Raw genomic sequence first — 19,276 nt, 5'->3', positions numbered from 1 at the left:
TCCAAAAGCTGCCTGTTCTCTCATTGGGATTGATTATAGGCTTTCGCTGCTCCAGAAATTCAGAGCTTCAGTATTTGGCTTCTGCTTTAGGGATATGGGGGATTTGTCTTGCACGGGTTGCTTATCTGCCTTGATTCTGATAGAGAAGCTTAAAGGAGATGTGTGGGCAGGACTTGGCCTAGGGCCAGAGGAAATAAAAGCCACAGCAGCATCCAGGCCCCAATTTCCTAGCAGCTCTCTCTGGAGGGCAGTGCCTATAGCTTTCCAAGGAAAATTCTCTGTTACTCCCTAATGTTAAGCTGCGCTGTGTATTGCCAGTTGTAAAACTGCTTGCAAAATCGTGAGTTTGAGGCAGTGCTTGGTGATTATTAATTGCAATAGCGACCCTACATTTTAGAAGAATAAAAAGAAAGAAAACTTAAGGGATCAGAGTAGTCCCCTGACCTCAGAAGTGTCACCATTTGGAAAATGAGTCTCTAGAAAGCACGGTAAACTAGTCAGTGTGATGTGTATGGTTCACCTCTTAGATCACATTGATTGTTTCGTGCTCAAAAGTTGGTGCCTAGGGCTCACATTGTGATGGCAGTATATTTGCCGCTGTCTGTTGCCTGGTTTAGGTCAAGAGTTGGCAACCTTTATAGGTCGTATTTCTTAGTGTTGGGCTGAAGGTTTGAGGGGTGGGGCAGAAGTCCTGATTAAATGTTGACACTGCTCTCAGAGAAGGAAGAAAGGGACTAACTTTTGACAACCAGGGCCCTAATTAAATTAACAGCGTAGATCTGGGGCTGGATTGAAAAACATCCCCTCTAGAGCTGTCCATTCAGACTGGTTTTATCTTCGTTTACTATAATATGACTAGTACTTGATACTTAGTAGATGTTCAGTAAATATGTGTTGACTGAATGAGTGAACTTAATGTGTTTGAACATTGAATTTTCTCCTATTTCATTTCTATGAGTGAAATTATAAGGAGTTGCTCAAAGTTAAATATTTCCCGATTCTGTATTAGGTGGGAGAATCTGGTTCTTCTGTTTCTTGGCCTGCTAAATAGACAGCAAAGAGTAATTTTGTACTACTTGCTTACCTGGTTGGGGGCAATGAGAATCTCAGTCTTAACTTTGTAATTTTAACTTTTTATTCCCTTTCTTCCCTTAAAATGAAATCCGTGAAGCATTGTCCTTATTCCCTGCTTTCCCACCCCTAACCCAGAAGTAATCTTACTATCCTCTTAACTCTTTTTCATACTTTTTCCTGTGTCCTTGCTTTGTTTCATCTCTAGCTTTTTATTCATGTCATTAGCTTTTCTAAATGACAAGCTCCGTAGTAACAAGATACATGCTTTATGTTCGTATTCACTCTTTGAAGTGTAAGACGGTTCCTAAAGATAGTTGGGGCACAACTGATGTTTGACAAAAGGTGCAAACATAGTTTAGTAGAGGAAACATAGCCTTTTTAACAAATGGTGGTGGACAAACTGCATATCCATAGGCAAAAATTTAACCTTGGTCTAAACCTCACACCTAGTTAAAGAAACCGTAGTACATCCCTACCATGGAATACTACTCAGCCATTAAAAGGAACAAACTATTGATACACAGAACAAGTGAAAAATTAACTGAAAGTGAATCATGGGCTTAAATGTAAACATAAAGCATTTAGAAAAAAAACTTGAGAATATCTAAAGTCTCTCAGCCTAAACAAAGAGCCCTTAGACTTGACAACAAAAGCATAATTAATAAAAGGAAAAATTGATAAATTGGTCCTCATCAAAATTAAAAACTTCTGCTCTGTGTAAAACCTTTTGAAGAGGTTGAGAAGACAAGCTGTAGAATGGGAGAAAATACTTGCAAACTATATATCCAACAAAGGACTAAGCATCTAGGATATTTAAAGAACTCTCAAAACTCAACGGTAAAAACCAAACAATCCAATTAGAACATGGACAAAGGACGTAAACAGACATTTCATGGAAGAGGATACACAGATGGCAAATAGCACATGAAAAAATGTTCAACATTGTTAACCATTAAGAAAATGCAAACTAAAACCATAATTATGTATCACTATGTACCAATCAGAATGGCTACACTAAAAAAAAAAAAAAGTGACAACATCAAAGGCTGGTTAAAGATGCAGAGAAGCTGGATGACCCATACAGTTGCTGTTGGGAATGTAAAATGGTGCAGCCATTCTGGAGAAGCAGTTTTGGCAGTTTCTTATAAAACTAAATACACAACTACCATATGACCCAGCAGTTGCACTCTTGGGCATTTATCCCAGAGGAATGAAAATTTATGCCCAAATTCAGAGCAGCTTTATTTGTAATGGCCAGAAACGAATCAGCGCAGATGTCCTTCTGTGTGTAAAAAGTTAAAGAAACCATAATACATCCATACCATGGAATACTACTCAGCAATAAAAAGGAACAAACTATTGATACACAGAACAAATTAGATAAATTGTTAGGGAATTATGCTGAGTGAAAAAAAGCCAGTCCCAAAAGATTACAATACTGCATGATCCCATTTATGTAGCCTTTTTGAAATTACAAAATGATAGAAATGGAGAACAGATTAGTGTTGTCAAGGGGAAGCTGGATGGTGGAGGGTGTCCATAAAAGAGCAACAGGAGGGACCTAGGTGGTGATAGAAATACTCTGTATCTGGACTGTATCAGCATCGATATCACAGTGGTATCACACTATACTTTTGCATAGTATTGCCATTGGGGGAAACTGTAAAAAGTACACAGGATCTCTGCAATTTTTTCTTACAGCTTCTCTCGAATCTGCACTTATCCGAAAATAAAATGTTTAATTAAAAAATAGTACTGCAGCCAGTATGGAAGGCAGTGTGGAAGTTCTTTGAAAAATTAAGAATAGAATTACCATATGACCCAGCAATCCCTCTCCTGGGTTTCTACCCAAAAAATCTGAAAATATTTATCCGTAAAGACATACGTGCTCCTATGTTCATTGCAGTTTTATTTACGGTGGCCAAGACATGGAAACAACCAAAGTGCCCTTCGGTAGATGAATATATGAAGTTGTGGTATATATAAACACTGGAATACTATTGTGCCATAAGAAAAGATGAAATAGTATCATTTGTGACAACGTGGATGGATCTTGAGATTATAATGCTAAGCAAAATAAGTCAGACAAAAAAAATAGAGAACCATATGATTTCACTGATATGTGGTATATGAAACAGAAAACAACAAAAGAACAAGACAAACAAATGAAGAAACAAAAACTCATAGACACAGACAATAGTTTAGTGGTTACCAGAGGGTAAGAGGGGCAGGGAATGATAGATGAGGGTAAGGGGGATCAAATATATGGTGATGGAAAGAGAACTGACTGTGTGGTGAACACACAATGTGATATATAGAGATGTGTTACAGAATTTTACATCTGAAATCTGTGTAACTTTATTAACAGTTGTCACCCGATAAACTTTAATTTAAAAAGTATACCAAAAATTATTACAACTGATAAATGAATTCAGTAAACTAGTAGGATACAAAATTAATATTCAGAAATAGGTTGCATTTTCATATACCAATAATGAATTGTCAGATAAATTAAGAAAACAATCCCATTTGCAGTTTTATCAAAAAATAAAATAAAATACCTAGGAATAAATTTAACCAAGGAAATAAAAGACCTGTACTTGGAAAATTATAAGATTTGAAGAAGGAAATTGAAGAAGATACAAATAAATGGAAGCATATACCATGCTCATGGATAGGCAGAATTAACATTGTTAAAATGTCCATACTGTCCAAAGCAATCTATAGATTCAGTGCAATCCCTGTCAAAATAACAGTGGCATTTTTTACAGAACTAGTACAAATAATCATAAAATTTATATGAAACCACAAAAGACCCCAGATAGCCACAGCAGTCTTGAGAAAGAAGAACAAAATTGGAGGTATTGTAATACCTGATATAGAAAAGAAATAATAATGGTAGTTTAATAAGCATCTGTGAGTTGCTTGCCTAAATGAATTAAATAAATAGGAATACTCAAATCTCTCCATCCCTAAACTCTGTGACTTTAGCTTGCTGTTGGATTGCCTTTCTAGAATTTGATATTGGGATTAATATTTTTAAGATACATAGACTGTCTCTGGTGGATTTTTTTTTATTTTTTTTAATGCTGTTGAGGACATGATCTGTTTTGACACTTTATTGTAGTTTTTGCCTTTTATTGTGAGCCACCCCAAATCATTCTTTGGGAAATAGATGGGATATAAATAAATAATTCGAAAGAGTCTGTCTGCTGCTTGATTCTCTACCAAGAGATTCTAGGGTTTAAGCACACACACAGGGCACTATGATGAATTGACTCATTAAGAAATTATATTGGAACCACATTTATGCTTTGAAGTCAGCCAGGATTACAGAGTTTGTGGTCAGTGCCATTTTCCCCCCTTTCTACAGTGAGAAGAAAACAAAAAGCCTTGGCCTGTTTTGCAATAGCATCCCTGACTACAAGTGATGGATGTCACCAGGGCAGTGACTTGAAGTAACGAGTTGTTATTTTGCTGGACAAGAACTAATTAATATCTTTGGTCCCCAGTCATTTAAATTGAGCTTCACCAAAATCAACTGGAAATTTTGAAGGCTCAATAATGGGTGTTTATAAAAACTAAAGTCTGTTTCCACTTGTGCAGGATTTAAAGAGAATAGCCATTTGGCTTATGATCACTATTCCTTTAACTTCATTAAACAATCCCCTGGGAGCAGACTTAGAAATCGTATGCTCCCCCCAGCCCCGCAGTGGAACTGAGCTATGGAAATAAAAATGATTTCATGTTTAGTGGCACTTAAGGAGCACAAAGTTAGAAAACCCGTGGCCCGATCCTGACCCATCTTTTCATCCTCCCATCTCCTCAATCTCACGTCTCCTCTTTCCTTCTTTATTATCTCTCTAGGGGTTCATTGACTCATGAAAAACAGTAGTTGAGTTTAATCTTTTGTTCAGCTGCTTTTTGCCGGTATTTCCTTCTCTGCCCCAGAGCCTCACAGATGACAAGGTACCAGTAGGCTCAGGGAGGTCATACGTGGAATCTCGCTAGTTTGCTACACAGCCAACAGGAGTTCCTTCTTTTAATGGTGTGAGCATGTGGCTTTCTTTCTGAAATGAAAACCACATTCATGAAGAGCCTTCAGCTTTTAGAAGATGAGCGCTGCTGGGAGCAAAGTGTTTTCTCGTTGTCTCCCATCTCCTCTCCCTACCCCATTCGGTTCTCAACTGGTCATTTGGGGGTGCACTTGTGACTCTTACCATCTTGCCACTGGCATCTCAGAGCCAAAGGACATAACACTGAGTGTGATTTAAGACATTATCTAGCTTTGTTTTGTAAGAGAGGGATTGAGCTTGGGGAGATGAGGTGCTTCTTAGAATCAGAAGAGTGGGAAATCGTGACTTCATGAAGAGAGGACTGAACTGGGCATGAGGACCCAGCTTGAACTCAGGACACTGCTTCCTCGCCAGCTCTCAGCGTTCTCACCTGTACAGCGAGGGAATGGGGTCAAATGATCTCTGTCTCCCAGGTGACCTCTGAGTGCACATCTGCAAATCAGAGAGAGTGTGGGCAGGGATCAGCAGCTCAGACCAGCAAAGTGTGTGTCTTCTTACCACCCACAGAAGGCACATGGTTATGCCATCTGGTGAAATGGTATAGATACAAGGAGGAGGCGAATGTCTTAAATCCACTTTCTTCAGTTGTGTCTTCCTGATAGTAGTAACGGGTGAAAGATTTAATAGCAGACGTTCTTCTGTCAAGTGTGGCCAACCTCAGTCTGTCTCTCTGCCTTCAGCACTGCCCCCGCCCTAAAGCTGGAACGTGAAAGGCTTGTAGATCATGTCCCTTGGCACCAAGGCACTAACTTCCAGCCAAATTGGGGCAAATAGGATTGCTGCCAAAACCCCAGAAGTCTTCCCATGATGCTGGTTTTCCTGCTTGGCTTATATTAAGCAGAATCCTGCCTTAGGTTGGTGAGGTCGCTGATAGGATCTAACAGGTAAATCTTAATACATAACACAGCATGTACATGTATTTGTCAAAACCAGTCAGCGTTAGGGAACGCCAGGTGATAACTTCAGGGTTCCCTGCTCTAGATGTCTAGCATTAGCATTTAATTGTATCCAATCGTGGACAAAGAACCCCGTTGACAAAAACTACCAACCACCAGTGTAATGAAAAGCGTGAGCTAAAAATCAAGCCAATCAGTCCCTTCATTTCAGGAAATTCCAAATATAAAAGGTGAGCTTTGTTCCCAGAGGGCTGAGAGTGAATCCGATAACTGGCTCCTCTGTGGAAACCAGCTAAGAATTGGAATCTAGCCAGCTACCCCTTTCCCATCTGGGCAGCATGCAACACAAGGCTGAAGGGAAGAAGGGCCAGTAACTCAAAGACGTTGGCAAGTTGGGTTCCTTGCAGTTCTGCCTCGGCTGAAACAGGCACGTGACCACAGCGTCTGGGCTGGTTCCTAGAGTTCTGTTCCACTTTGATGGTTAGGGATTGACAACACCCAGGGGTGTGTGCAAGGAGAGAAAGAAGCCATGGCCCAGCCTGGTGCACCTTGGATCTATATTGCCCTACCCTTCACCCCACCCCCCGCCACTTACCTCACCACTTCTTAGTCCATCTCTTGGCTCACGAATCCTAATACATGTGGCATCCTTCTCACCCAGTAGCAATATTCCTGTGGAACTGTGCCTTTGAAAGTGTGATGACTGTAGCAGCCACTTCAGAGAGTTACTTTCCTCCTAGAGCTGACCCATGATTTCCTAATTGTATATCCCAGATGGGCACCACCTGTGGTTACACCTTCCCCCTTTTCTCCCCCCAGTCAGTTTCCTGAATCTGATTGTGGTTAGCACACACCCTGAGTTTAAAATGCACTCTCTGAGCCAGCTAAGAATCTAGTGCATTATCCTTTTTTCAGGAACATTGAGTAAGTACCCATATGTGTACGGCATTTTAAAGTTCAACAATGTAGGCCATGCTATTTAGAAATCTACACCTTGCAACTAATCACATCCAATGAGTTAGTTTCCTTGGGAATAGGTTAGTGAGGAAGAAGATGTAAGATTTTAGCCCTAAAAGGACATTAGAGTTCATTGAATCCAACCTCTCATTCTGTTGATGGCAAAAATGAAAGCAGGACAACTTGAGTAGGTCCATTGGACGGGTCCTCACTGGCAAAAGCTACTGCTGGGCCTGTGTTAACTATGACCATGCTGCATTTTCTGTCGGAGGCTGCCCCCTCCTAACCTAGGCTGCCTCATGTGCCTTTTAAACAAAGGTACGAGATCTCAGTTTGATGCTCTAGTCATGGGAAGCCACAGAAGACCTCAGAAAGCTTAAAAATTTTTTAAATTAAAAAAACAAAAACAAAAACAAAAAAACTCCGAAGACATCCAAGTGACCATAGCTGGGAGTTCAGAAGAGGAGATTTCCATAATCCTGGTAAGAGGTGGTTAGGACCAAGATGATAAACATTAGATTGGAAGGAAACAGTTGGAAGATGGCATTTTGTTGTTATAACCTCTGTTTGAATAGTGATTTGGAATAGGCCCCAAGTGTAAGAACTATTCAAATTATTGCTAAGCCCCTCACCAAGGCATAGAGTTTATTATAACAGACATAGGCTTCTGTCTTCACAAATGTGTGCGATTAAAAATAGCGGAGAATACTGTATATGGAGGACTTCAGGAGGATAAGCAGGCGATTGAATGAGGGCTTTGTGACTGGAGATAGCTATGGAAGCCCTGTTACTAGAAGCACAGGGATATAATGTGAAGTTTGCAGTGCCCACACTACAATACAGAAAGGCATCTGCTAGTAATGTCAGAAGGCTGACCCCAGAGCATTTTCCTGAGGTAAAAAGAAAAAGTTGAATTAGAGTAGGAGGTGGGTAGACATGAGGAAGGGGGGTAGAATTTGAGTTCTCGCTCTTCTGGCTGGGAAAATGCTTTACTATATACATAATCAACTTCGTACTACACTGGGGCTCGGTGAGAGAGGGCCCGTCCCATTCCGTTGCACTCCGTTTTGATCCTGGAGTCAGCTGCAGAGTTATAGATGAGGTGACAAGGATGGTATCTTGATTGTATCCAGCTGCCTAGAATAAGTCACGGGCAGGGAGGCCCCGCATGAGGAACAGCGCTCACCAAAGGCTCCAAAGGAATCTGAAACTCAGGACACCTCGGATACTTTCAGAGCAGGGTGGTTTAGCATTCTGTGACCCAGTGTCACCCCATTAAGTCCCTCTGGAGAGGACGCTGATACGTGGCTTCAGCTACCAGGGAGAGGATTGAGATCTGAACAGCATCCAACCCTAAAACAGCCAATATCATTATTGCGGCAAATCGGAGCAAGAAAAGAAGAACCCCTTAGGAAAGTGATTTGAACTTCCTTTGCCCGAATTACAGAGCTGTGTTGAGTCAAAGTAGATGGGGGTTTGGGGGGTGCATCTTGCATCCGGACAGGGGCCAACTGAGTAGATGCCTCCCTCCAGCCCCCAACCCTGCCGCCTTTCCTCCACCTTGCCCACCCCTGGTGTTTAGTTAGTTGCTTGAGCTCGGAGCCCTTCAGAAATCTCTTTCATTGTGTTGAGGTGAATCCGTGAGTGTTGCACTGGTGTGACTTGAACAGGCAGGTGCTTGGCGCTGGGAAAAGGAAACTGGTGTTTCATGGAGTCCGCCCAGGCCCACAAACCGAACAGGAGTTATGGCTCACATACTATGTTGTTGCTCTGGGCTCTATAAAACTGTAATAGTATCATATTATTTTAATCTGCTGAAATACAAACCCCAGAGTAGAAAACACAGCAGTAGCATTACACATCTGAGGAAATGTTCGACATGGGTTCATTTGTCTGCAGCTATTACGATGATGTCTGTGGCCGGTTAACTCTGTTGGTTACAACATGGTGTTAATGAGGCCAAGGTTATGGTGGGAGAGGCCTGTGAGGTGAGCTGCTCTCGCACAAAGGAACACTCTCTTCCCAGCTCCAGACCACGCTCAAGACCCGGGTCAGACATCACATAAAAGCTTGTAGATGATCATAAGGAGGACTGGGCAAGACAGTGTAATGACTCAGCAAATATCCCTCTGGCCGCTTCTGGAAAAGCAATTTAAAACATGTGCTTCAGTGATGGTGAGTTCTGGCTGTGATCTGCGCACACAAAGGATATCACATTATTATTAATGGTACCGGCTGATCGATACTGTTGCAGACATCCTTTCTGAATTAAGGAGTATACTGGCTCTGGCTGTGAAGAAGAGAGGAAGGCTCTTTGGTCCCGTTCTTTCTTTCTCAGCGTTTGCCTGCTGAGATTCTGCCTGTTCATGCGTTCAGCACGTTTGTGTGGAATGCCGGCGTGAGCCGGCACTGTTCTTTGTGCTTCAGACAGCACAGGGTTGAATAAGACAAAGTCTCCGTCCTTTGTCTCCTGGAGTTTAAAATCTACAGGAGGAAAACAGAATAAATAAGGAGACAGTAGATAACCAAAACAATTACAAAAAATGAAAGTTTGGTGAAGGAAAGCATGGTGTGAGGGGGTGGGATGAAGAATGACTGGTTGGGGGATGGTGTTTACATGGGTAAGAAAGTCTGAAAAGGCCTCTCAGAGTGGATACGTTTAAGCAGTGACCTAACTGATGAGCGGGAACCGGCCTTTCAAAGAGCTGGAAGGACATTCCAGTTAGAAGAAATAGCAAATACAAAGGGCTTGAGGTCTAGTCATGGTTAAAGAACAGAAAAGCCACTGAAATCTGAGACAACATGGTAAGAGAAGAGATTGGCTAGTGGGTAGGCCCTTCAGGACATTCTGAAGAGTTCGGATGTTATTCTCAGTCAGTAGGAAGCCATTTTGTTTGTTTTGTTTTGGGGGTGGAACATTTCTTAAAGATTTGGGGGAGAAGGGGGATTTTATGAGTTGAAGTGTACCCCCTAAAGAAGATAGGTTGGAATCCTAACTCTTAGTAATTCTGTTTGGAAATGGGGTCTTTTCAGAGGTTATCAAAGTAAAATGAGGCCCTAATCAATTTGACTAGTCCCCTTCTAAAAAGGAGAAAAATTTGGACACAGAGAGGGAAGAAGGCCATGTGAAGACAGGTTGGGAGCAGTGCATCTGCAAGCCAGGGAATGCCAGGAGTGACAGCCAACAACCAGAAGCTCAGAACAGTCGAGGAAAGACCCTTGCACTACAGGGCTCAGAGGGAGCGGGCCCTGCCAACACCTTGATTTCAGACTTCTAGATTTCTGTTGTTTGAAGCCACCCAGTTCGTGTTACTTTGTTCCAGCAGTCCTAGCACACTGAAAAAGGGAAGTGCCAGCACACTGGCCCTGCCCTTGGCAAAGCAATGAAGCATCCTCCCTGAGCTCAGGGGCACCTGGGTGATGTAGCCTGTGACTTACTTGTATGGGTAAATATGTAATGAAAATAACATAAAGTTAAAAAATTATATACATATGTATATATGGCAGAGTCCACTCGTTGAATTATCCTGTAAAGCACACCCTAATATTCCCTTAGGAATGGTCCTTTTAGGGCCACCCTTTAACAATGGTTTGGAAAAGCAAGAGTGGAAGCAAGGTAAGTTAGAAGCCTGTTCCAGTAATCTAGGTGAGAGACGATGGTGGTTTGAGCTAGAGAAAGTAGTAGTCGAAATGGTAACAGGTAGTTAGAAGTAGAGCCGGCAGGAATTACAGTGGACTGCACGCCGGGGGAAGAGGGAAAGGAAGGAATAAAGGTTGACTCCTAACTTTTCTTGAACAATTGGTTAGGTGATTTATTGAGATGGAGAAGATTGAGAGAATGGCTCATCTGGGGATACAGAACCAAGAATTATGCTTTGGACATATTAAGCTTGAGACGCCTAATTGTTTATTCAGTTGAAGGTATTAAGTCAGTTGTTGGTTACCTCAGGAACATTCAGGGCCAAACATAAATTTAGAGGTCATCAGATTATAGATGGTATTTAAAGTGATTGAAACTGCATTACATAGATTACATAGAGCGTTTAAAGAAGAGAACAGGGCCCTGGGCTGGGTCCCCAGGAACCCTGTTGTTTAGAGGGCTGATAAAGGATGAGGAATCCTGGTGCTGAAAAGCTCCTGCATGAACAGCTGGCAAATTGTCAATACTCATTAATGGTACAAACTTCTCTTTTAAACGTTGAACTAAATTATGTAGAAATACATGGGGAAAAGTATTGGAAGTACCCCACCTCCAAATTGCCAAATTTTGTTTAACAAAACTGTATCTAAGAACTTTTTCAAATATGAAAATCAAGTTTTTGTTTTCAATATGTTACAGATTATAGAATCAGATAAATTCTCTGTACTTAAATTAAGGCTTCCAAAAGGCTGTAAGAATGACTGTGCTCCAGAGAAACTTTTTTTGTTGTTGCTAGAAACAGAGACTTTGTAAGTTTTCAGTCACCAAAATTTAATATAAATCAGGACAGTTGAGTTAGGTGCAGGGTTCCATTTATTCCATTTATTCATTTGTACATTTATTAAGAATGGAACCTATTTCATTAATTATATGTTAAAAAAGATTACCCACCCTTTGCCCAACTCAGTAAAGTATTGCTCAGCAGTACTTGAAATTTTCAGGCAAGCACAGGCAGTTTTGGAGGAAATGAGAATCAATATCTATATTTGAATATGGTGGAAGAACTAGCACCTACCTGTTCAGTTGGACAGCTTCAGAAGCATACTCTAACATTAGTTTGTGAAGATGTAACCCTCAGGAGTCTGTTGACACCTGTTCGGATAACTTAGTACTCACTGTGCTTAGTTGTGTCACTGAACTGGGAATGACTGTTTTGATGTGTTTCTGTCCTTAGGTCTGGAGGGAATTTCCTGACCGCTTGGTGGGTTACCCGGGTCGTCTGCATCTCTGGGACCATGAGATGAGTAAGTGGAAGTACGAGTCTGAGTGGACTAATGAAGTGTCCATGGTACTCACAGGGGCAGCTTTCTATCACAAGGTAAGGCGGGAGCGGACTCGGGTGGGTGAGTCCAAATTGATAAAAGGGAGAGTATGGTACTCGTTTTATTGGCTCGATTGAATTTTTGCTGCATTTAGGGAAAATGTTCTACTCAGAGGGCTTAGAAAGTCCATGGTGTGTATTTAAAAATAATAATAAAGTTATTTTTCTAGTTAGAAAAGAATACATGCTCATAATAGAAAATGTGGAAAATTCAGAACAGATTCTGTTGTATAAGAAAAGTTACTTGTGCATGACTTAGAGAGAACCGTTATTAGATGTTCATATGTTTTTTCCAGTTTGGCTTTTATTTGTTTGCTTTTTCACATCCACATAGACGTTTACAAATATTATCATTGGCCTGCTTTTTTCATGTATTATGCTGTAAGCATTTTCTCACGTCATTAACATTTCTTCATAAATAATTTTTTTCTTGACATACTTGCTAATATACCATTATACTAGTATTCCAGAAATTATGTGTAACTATTATTCTATCATTGGGTATTTAGGTTGTAACTGTTTTGCTACTTTAGATAATGCTTAATATCTAATGCTTAAGTAATTATTAATACTCATTTTTCATAATTGTTTGTACTTTTGATGATTATGATAGATTCTTAGAAGTAGAATTCTGTCAAAGGGAATGGACATTTTGGGGAGGTTTTAATAGATATGTTTGTTGTTTTCAGTATTGTTTGTGCCAATGTACAGCCCCACCAGCAAAATATAAAACTATCTTACATACCCTCCCTTGCATGAGATGCAAGTGAAAGTGGATCTTATTATTTTAACTGCTTTGGTTACTAGTGAGATTGAAATTCCTTCTGTGTATTTATGAGCCTTTTGTATTTCCTTCTAAGAATTGTTGCTTCATGTTTTTGACATTTTTAATTAGGGAGTGATGGAAGGGTACGTATTGGATTTCAGAATATTTGGTTCGATGATAGAGTGTTCCCTGGAAGTGTACGGTTTAATTGAATAGCGAATAGCAATAACTTGTATGTTGTCGGCAGTGGCATAAGGAACTGATGTCAAGAGAAAGATCTGTTCAACCCAACATAGTTCATTTAACTTAGCTATGTCTATATTGACTGCTTATAATTATCTCAACACTGCTGCCCTCATATTTTTCAGGACTCTAGATCCAGAGATGATTTTTTGTTCTTAGCAATAAGATTTATAATTCTTAGGGTTTATGATAGTAGATTGTGTACACTTTTTTTTATTTTTGCCCATGAGTTTCTACACTATTTACTACGTGTAGATTATGGTTGTTTCAGAATTTCCTTATTTTTTTGTTTTACTTTTAAAAAGCATGTACCTTTGCTATGTCAATCCACTGTTAATTTATCTTTGTTTCTATTTGCAATCTATGGAAAGAATAGAGAAAACAGGATCGAGCATTGTGACGCCAGGGGAAGGATTTACTAAAGATCAGTATGTAGTGTGTCTGTGAACAATATTTGTAAAACACACGACACATTAATCTGTCCGAAGGGCCTCCATCCCATAGGGGCTTCATGTTGTACCTCTCCTCTGCTTACAATAGGTGATTTTGAAAAGAATGACAAAATAAAAGATCTTGGTCACCTGACCAAAAGCATTCTAATACTTCCTTTGACCCTTCTTGTGGTTTGTCTTCGGAGAGAAAGCTTATGCCTGTGCTGTGACAAAGCTGCCCTTTACCTGTCAGCCAGAGGGTACTGCTGTTTGAATGATTCTTCTTTTTGTCTCACTTAATAGTACTTTAATTACCTGTATACCTACAAAATGCCCGGGGATATCAAGAACTGGGTGGACGCTCATATGAACTGTGAAGACATCGCCATGAATTTCCTGGTGGCGAATGTCACGGGGAAGGCTGTCATCAAGGTAGGAGACGTCCTTGTCCAGCCCTGCCACTAACTTGCTTTGTGCTCTTGAGCAAGTCTCTTTTTCCCTGAGCCTGAGAAGTTCTCATCACTCCAAACAAAGTATTGGACTACATGAACTTGAAGCTCCCTTTTCGCTTTAAGATTCTATGATTGACACTATCACATGGTAAATTTGAAGGTAGGCTTTGACAGTTGAAACTTATTTTCTGTTTTTATACAGTTTATAGTTTTTAACCTTCAGCATCAGAGGTCAAGGCTGTGATGGTCAATCCAAAAATCATGTTTTTAAAACAATATTATTCTCAAAGCTGATTTGGAATCTAGTTTTGTTAGCTAAAAGATACAGTTTATGTCTTTCTTAAGGTAGCAGTTTTTTTTAATAGATGTTGAGAAAATAGTGTACTTTATACAAACTATTGTTGTAATTATTGTAATCGTCCGAAACATTGTTTTTAAATATCAATTACCAGGTTTCAAAAATGACCTTTTCTATAATCTGTTAAAAGCTGAGAGTACATAAAGTTCCTACGAGGATAGATATCTGTTCTTGAAATGTAGATTTTGCTCAAATCAGATCCCTAGATATGTAGGGAGAGGACACGCTGCTTTACATGCATGGACCCATCTTGACATTTTCTCGTTTGGATGAGAAGTTTATGTACAATAATGGATGGTACTTCTAGTCCAGATGCCTAGGACTAGAATCTTCCTACATTGGAAGTTTGTATTGGAAGCATAGTGTGATATTTCCCCACTGGCTCCTCATACTATTAACTGATGAGAGAAGCCAGATTAAGCCAAAGTGACTCAGGAGAGAGGGAAAGTCACTAGCTCTGTTCTCCACACTCAACCCAATCTTCACCCTATGCCCCAGCTCTCAAAAAAACTCAGTGAACAGCTCACTGCCAGGAACATTAAAGAATGTAATTTACGAAACTCATTTTAAGGGAAGTTTATCTCCAAATTTGCTTTCTGACATGCTTCGAGATGTGTTTAGCTGTGCTTGCTTAGTCTGGACAGTAATTCCTGGTGTCTGTGTGCTTCTGAACCCTGCCTTGGTTAGTTATCCAGCTTTCTTCCCCTCCCATCCCTCCACTGTTTACTTATCTTCACTAGGTTAGGATAGCAGCCTCCCCAGAGTTTGCTAGAAAAGACATTAGAAGTTTAAGGTTTGGAAGGGTGGGGGAGAATCAAGGAAAAAGATTCAAGGGGTGAGGGACCATTGGACTTTTTTCCTGATTCAAGGGAATTGCAAAATAACCTGGCATCTCCAAGAGCTGCTCAGTATTTGCCGTTAGCTGGAAGGAGGAGAAAGAGCGCCTGTTGGAACTAAGGTTACTGTGAAAGTTATGGGAAGCTGTATTTCATCGCCCTTATGGCTGCAAGAACAAATGGTGTTTATACAAGGACCTTGGCAGTGAGAAAACAGTCATTAAACAGGAATTAAGGGGCTTGTCATCACCACTTCTTTCCAGTTACAGAAGGCAAAAGCCCTCCAAGCCTTTTTATTGGGCCCTTGTGAGTTCTGCCGTTGGCCAGGCCAGACAGAATGGAATGGAGGAGTGGTGAGGTGTGTGTGTGTGTGTGTGTGTGTGTGTGTGTGTGTGTGTGTGTAGAGGGAGCAGGCATCTCCGCTTACAGAACAGAAGCATGCACAATGGACTCACAAGCATGATTGTATTATCCTTGGCACTGACAGCCGGGTATATTTTTTGCTCCTCTGGCAGGTAACACCACGAAAGAAATTCAAGTGTCCTGAGTGCACAGCCATTGATGGGCTTTCACTAGACCAGACACACATGGTGGAGAGGTGAGTGAGCCTCTTACAAACGTCCACCCTCGCCTCTGATCCCCATTTCTTGCCTTGGGCCTGTTTGTGGGACTTTTTTGGAGATGTAGGGAGCGTCGCGGGTAGCCATAGTCACCTCCCTTCGCACTGTGGGAATTGGGTTAGTTCAAGCCCAGGTCAGTCAAAGGATTAATTTGGAAAGCTACTCGCTCAATTTGTAATGGCTCGGAGGGTCTTAAATATATGGCTGGCCTAAGATCCAGGAGCCATATTTTCCATTCGGATTGTGCAGTTAACCATCCACAGTCATTTGAGCGGAAGCTGGTTCATTCCAAGGAAATACTGGGTTGTTTTTTAGGGTAATATCTCCATATTACACTAAAAGTATGATTAGAAGGAATTGAACCAAACCCACCAGAGACAAATTACCTTTGCTGACACTCCTCAAACACCTTCCAAGAACAGAATTGAAAGCACAGCTCTACATTACAGACAGAGACGAGCACGGCAGCTCTGAAATATACTGTTTCCATTCAGTCAGTTCCCAACAAACACCTTGGTGTAGAATATAACACTGGGCCTTGTAGGTAAGTATGGAAGGAGTGGATGTGTATGTCTTCCCTTAAGACCGTTATAATCTTGTATGAGACCTAGTAGTTCTCACTTTTATCCCAAAGGGCCCCTAGTTTCAAACCTCATGAATCAAACCCAATTCTTCCAAAAGGCAGCTCCTTACATGAGACAACAAGCTCCGACATCCGGTAGCTCTATTGTCAAGAGATCAAAATTCACTCCGAGAATGTTACAGTAGAATTATAGAATGAGGTATCTCGTTCAGGTTTCCACAGGTCTCAGATGCATTGTTTGCAGCATTCATTTCTGAAATCTGTCAGCCAATCCTTCGAGCCTAAAGGAGTTTTTTGTACAAAAAGTTGTTTCATTTGGCCTGGATTCTTATGTAATGCTTTAGTCCTTCTTATTCTTACTCTCTAAATAATCTCTTTATCTGTTTCATATATAAATATCTTATGCAAATGTCCTGACTTTTACCAACTGTCAATGTGAAATAATATATTGTGATTTTGGAAATATCTGTCACTGGGATCGTAACTGTTACACTGTGAAGGGCAGTGACACTAGCTGTCGGAGCGTGTTTGGAAGAGACCCGACTGTAGTTCTATTGGAGCACATGGAATTGTCATTTAAACCCACCAAACATTAAGCCATTGGTTACGCATTGGGCTAAGTTAAAATGGTGGTGTTATATGGTCCAAGAAAGGAGTGTTAGGTAGAAAGGCTGACCTGATACTGGCCTTGAAATTCATGCTAAGGCCAGATAAGTCTTCTCTAGCACCACTGCGATCGTAACAAATGTAAATAGACTTAAACTGCAGTGAGAGATTTAAATGTGAGATACATTTATTAGTAAACGCTGAAAAAAGGAACTAAGGGAGATGTGGAAGAGGCTTTGAAAATAGAATAGGCAGCTGCCCAGATGTCTTTAGGCTCAAATCAGATTACATCAGAGTTTATAATTAACAACAAATATATATATATTAGTAATGCCTGTGTGTGTGTGTGTGTGTATAACTTAATCCAAAGCTATATGTGTTAAGTACCATAAGAGAGTCTCAAAATGTTATAATTGATCAGAGGAAAGAGAAGTGGCTTTTTGCTAAGTTGATTATTAGGAATAATTTTGTAAAAGAGATGGCGTTTAAAGTGAGCCTTTCAAGATCACTAGTATCCCACCAGTGAAACTCTGAGCAAGAAGAGGAGATCCTGGGCAAAGGAAACTGGATGGGCAGAGGTGCCGACCAGCATGTTCAGGGTGTATTTGGCAAGCAGTTAAGAAGTTCCCTTTGGCTAGAGCATAGAATACTGGCCTGTTAGTACCAAACTGCAGAGGGCCTTGACGTCCCGTTAAGGGGCTCTTCAGGCTCTGGTAAACCACGGAAGGTTTTTGAACGGGAGTAGCTTGATCACAGTATTGTTTTGAGATTAATTTGCAAGTAATGCATAGGAAGGAATGAAGGTGAAGAGACTGAAGGAAGAACAGTTAGAACACTTGAACTAAGTTGAGTGTGGAAAGGAGGCAATGAATTAAATTGCAAGAGATTCCCCCCCCCCCCCCAAAGGAAGATGTGCTAGAACTTGATTTCCAACTAAATAGTTATGGGAAGGTTATGGTGAAGGAGTCGACAGAGGGTAACTTTTAGATTTTGAGTCAAGAAAATCGTAGTACCTTTAAAAGTATAAATAATATAGTTAGGAGGTGCAAATTAAGGGATAGGTGATGTGAACAGTTATACCTTTGACAGTATAATTAATGAGGACAAGAGATTTTAATCATGGGTGAAGCTGAAGAGCAATGAGGTAGGTGATTTGGGGATTTTGCCGATACGCAGGTATAGATATGGGGCAAGCAGTTGGAAATGTGTAACTAGAACTGTAGAAAGAAGAGTAAAACAAGAACAGATGTTTGGAAATTGACTGAAGAAAAGCCAAGGACAGAATCTTGGGAAATGCTGTCGTTTATGAGACAAGGAGTCACTGAAAACAAGCAACCACTGGAGAGGCCAGGAGAGAACCAGGATGTACAGTGCTCAGAAGCAAGGAAGGAGCAAGGAGCACGGAGACTGGGGAAAGGCCTTTGAAATGAATGGGCGCTGGTGATTCTGAAAAAAATAGTGGCACAGAGTGATGGGGCTCAAGAGTTACCGAGGGTGAGTCTGTGGTGAGGAGGTGACGTTAGTGAATCTGGGTTACCATTCTGAGAAATTTGACAGGGACTCCACCTTGAACTCAGTTAGAAACTGAGAGTCAAACTGCATTAAAGACTGGATCACTGAATTATTAGACAAGGCACTTAAATTGGGATGGAGGAAGGCATGATTTAAGCCATTGTGGGCAGGCCAAAATATGGAGTTTGAACCATAGAATTGTCCATTTGTTTCATTTTTGTTTTTTGTTTTTTTTTAAATTGGGGAAGGGGAACAGGACTTTATTGGGGAACAGTGTGTACTTCCAGGACTTTTTTCCAAGTCAAGTTGTTGTCCTTTCAGTCTTAGTTGTGGAGGGCGCAGCTCAGCTCCAGGTCCAGTTGCCGTTGCTAGTTGCAGGGGGCGCAGCCCACCATCCCTTGCGGGAGTTGAACTAGCAACCTGGTGGTTCAGAGGATGGGCTCCAACCAACTGAGCCATCTGGGAGCTCAGCGACAGCTCAGCTCAAGGTGCTGTGCTCAATCCTAGTTGCAGGGGGTGCTGCCCACCATCCCCTGCGGGACTCGAGGAATTGAACTGGTAACCTTGTGGTTGAGAGCCCACTGGCCCATGTGGGAATCGAACCAGCAGCCTTCGGAGTTAGGAGCACGGAGCTCTAACCGCCTGAGCCACTGGGCCGGCCCTGTTTCATTTTTTTTTATAGTTCCTTTGCAAAATGCACATTTTACACACAACAGTGAAAGGAGTTAACTGCTTTGCAAGTTATGACCTTGTGTGGGGTTTTGTGATTCAGTAAGCTTACTTATTCTTATCTTTGAGTCCTAGGATCAGAAATCTCAGTTGTGTAGGAAAGTAGCTTTTACTAC

General features: G+C 41.0%; 1 protein-coding gene across 1 annotated transcript in view; it reads left to right on the top strand.

The window, feature by feature from the left end:
• Positions 1–19,276, top strand: part of EXT2 (exostosin glycosyltransferase 2) — a 126,544-nt gene that overhangs the window by 103,457 nt on the left and 3,811 nt on the right. The window contains exons 11-13 of the mRNA XM_081062596.1: positions 11,878–12,021; positions 13,768–13,896; positions 15,626–15,708. Of these exons, the coding sequence (XP_080918722.1) occupies positions 11,878–12,021; positions 13,768–13,896; positions 15,626–15,708 (356 nt within the window). The remainder of the gene's footprint in view (positions 1–11,877; positions 12,022–13,767; positions 13,897–15,625; positions 15,709–19,276) is intronic.

Source organism: Rhinolophus hipposideros (genome assembly GCF_964194185.1).
Source record: "Rhinolophus hipposideros genome assembly, chromosome: 10".
Taxonomy (NCBI): Eukaryota; Metazoa; Chordata; class Mammalia; order Chiroptera; family Rhinolophidae; genus Rhinolophus; species Rhinolophus hipposideros.
This window is presented reverse-complemented; position numbering and strand designations above follow the sequence as displayed.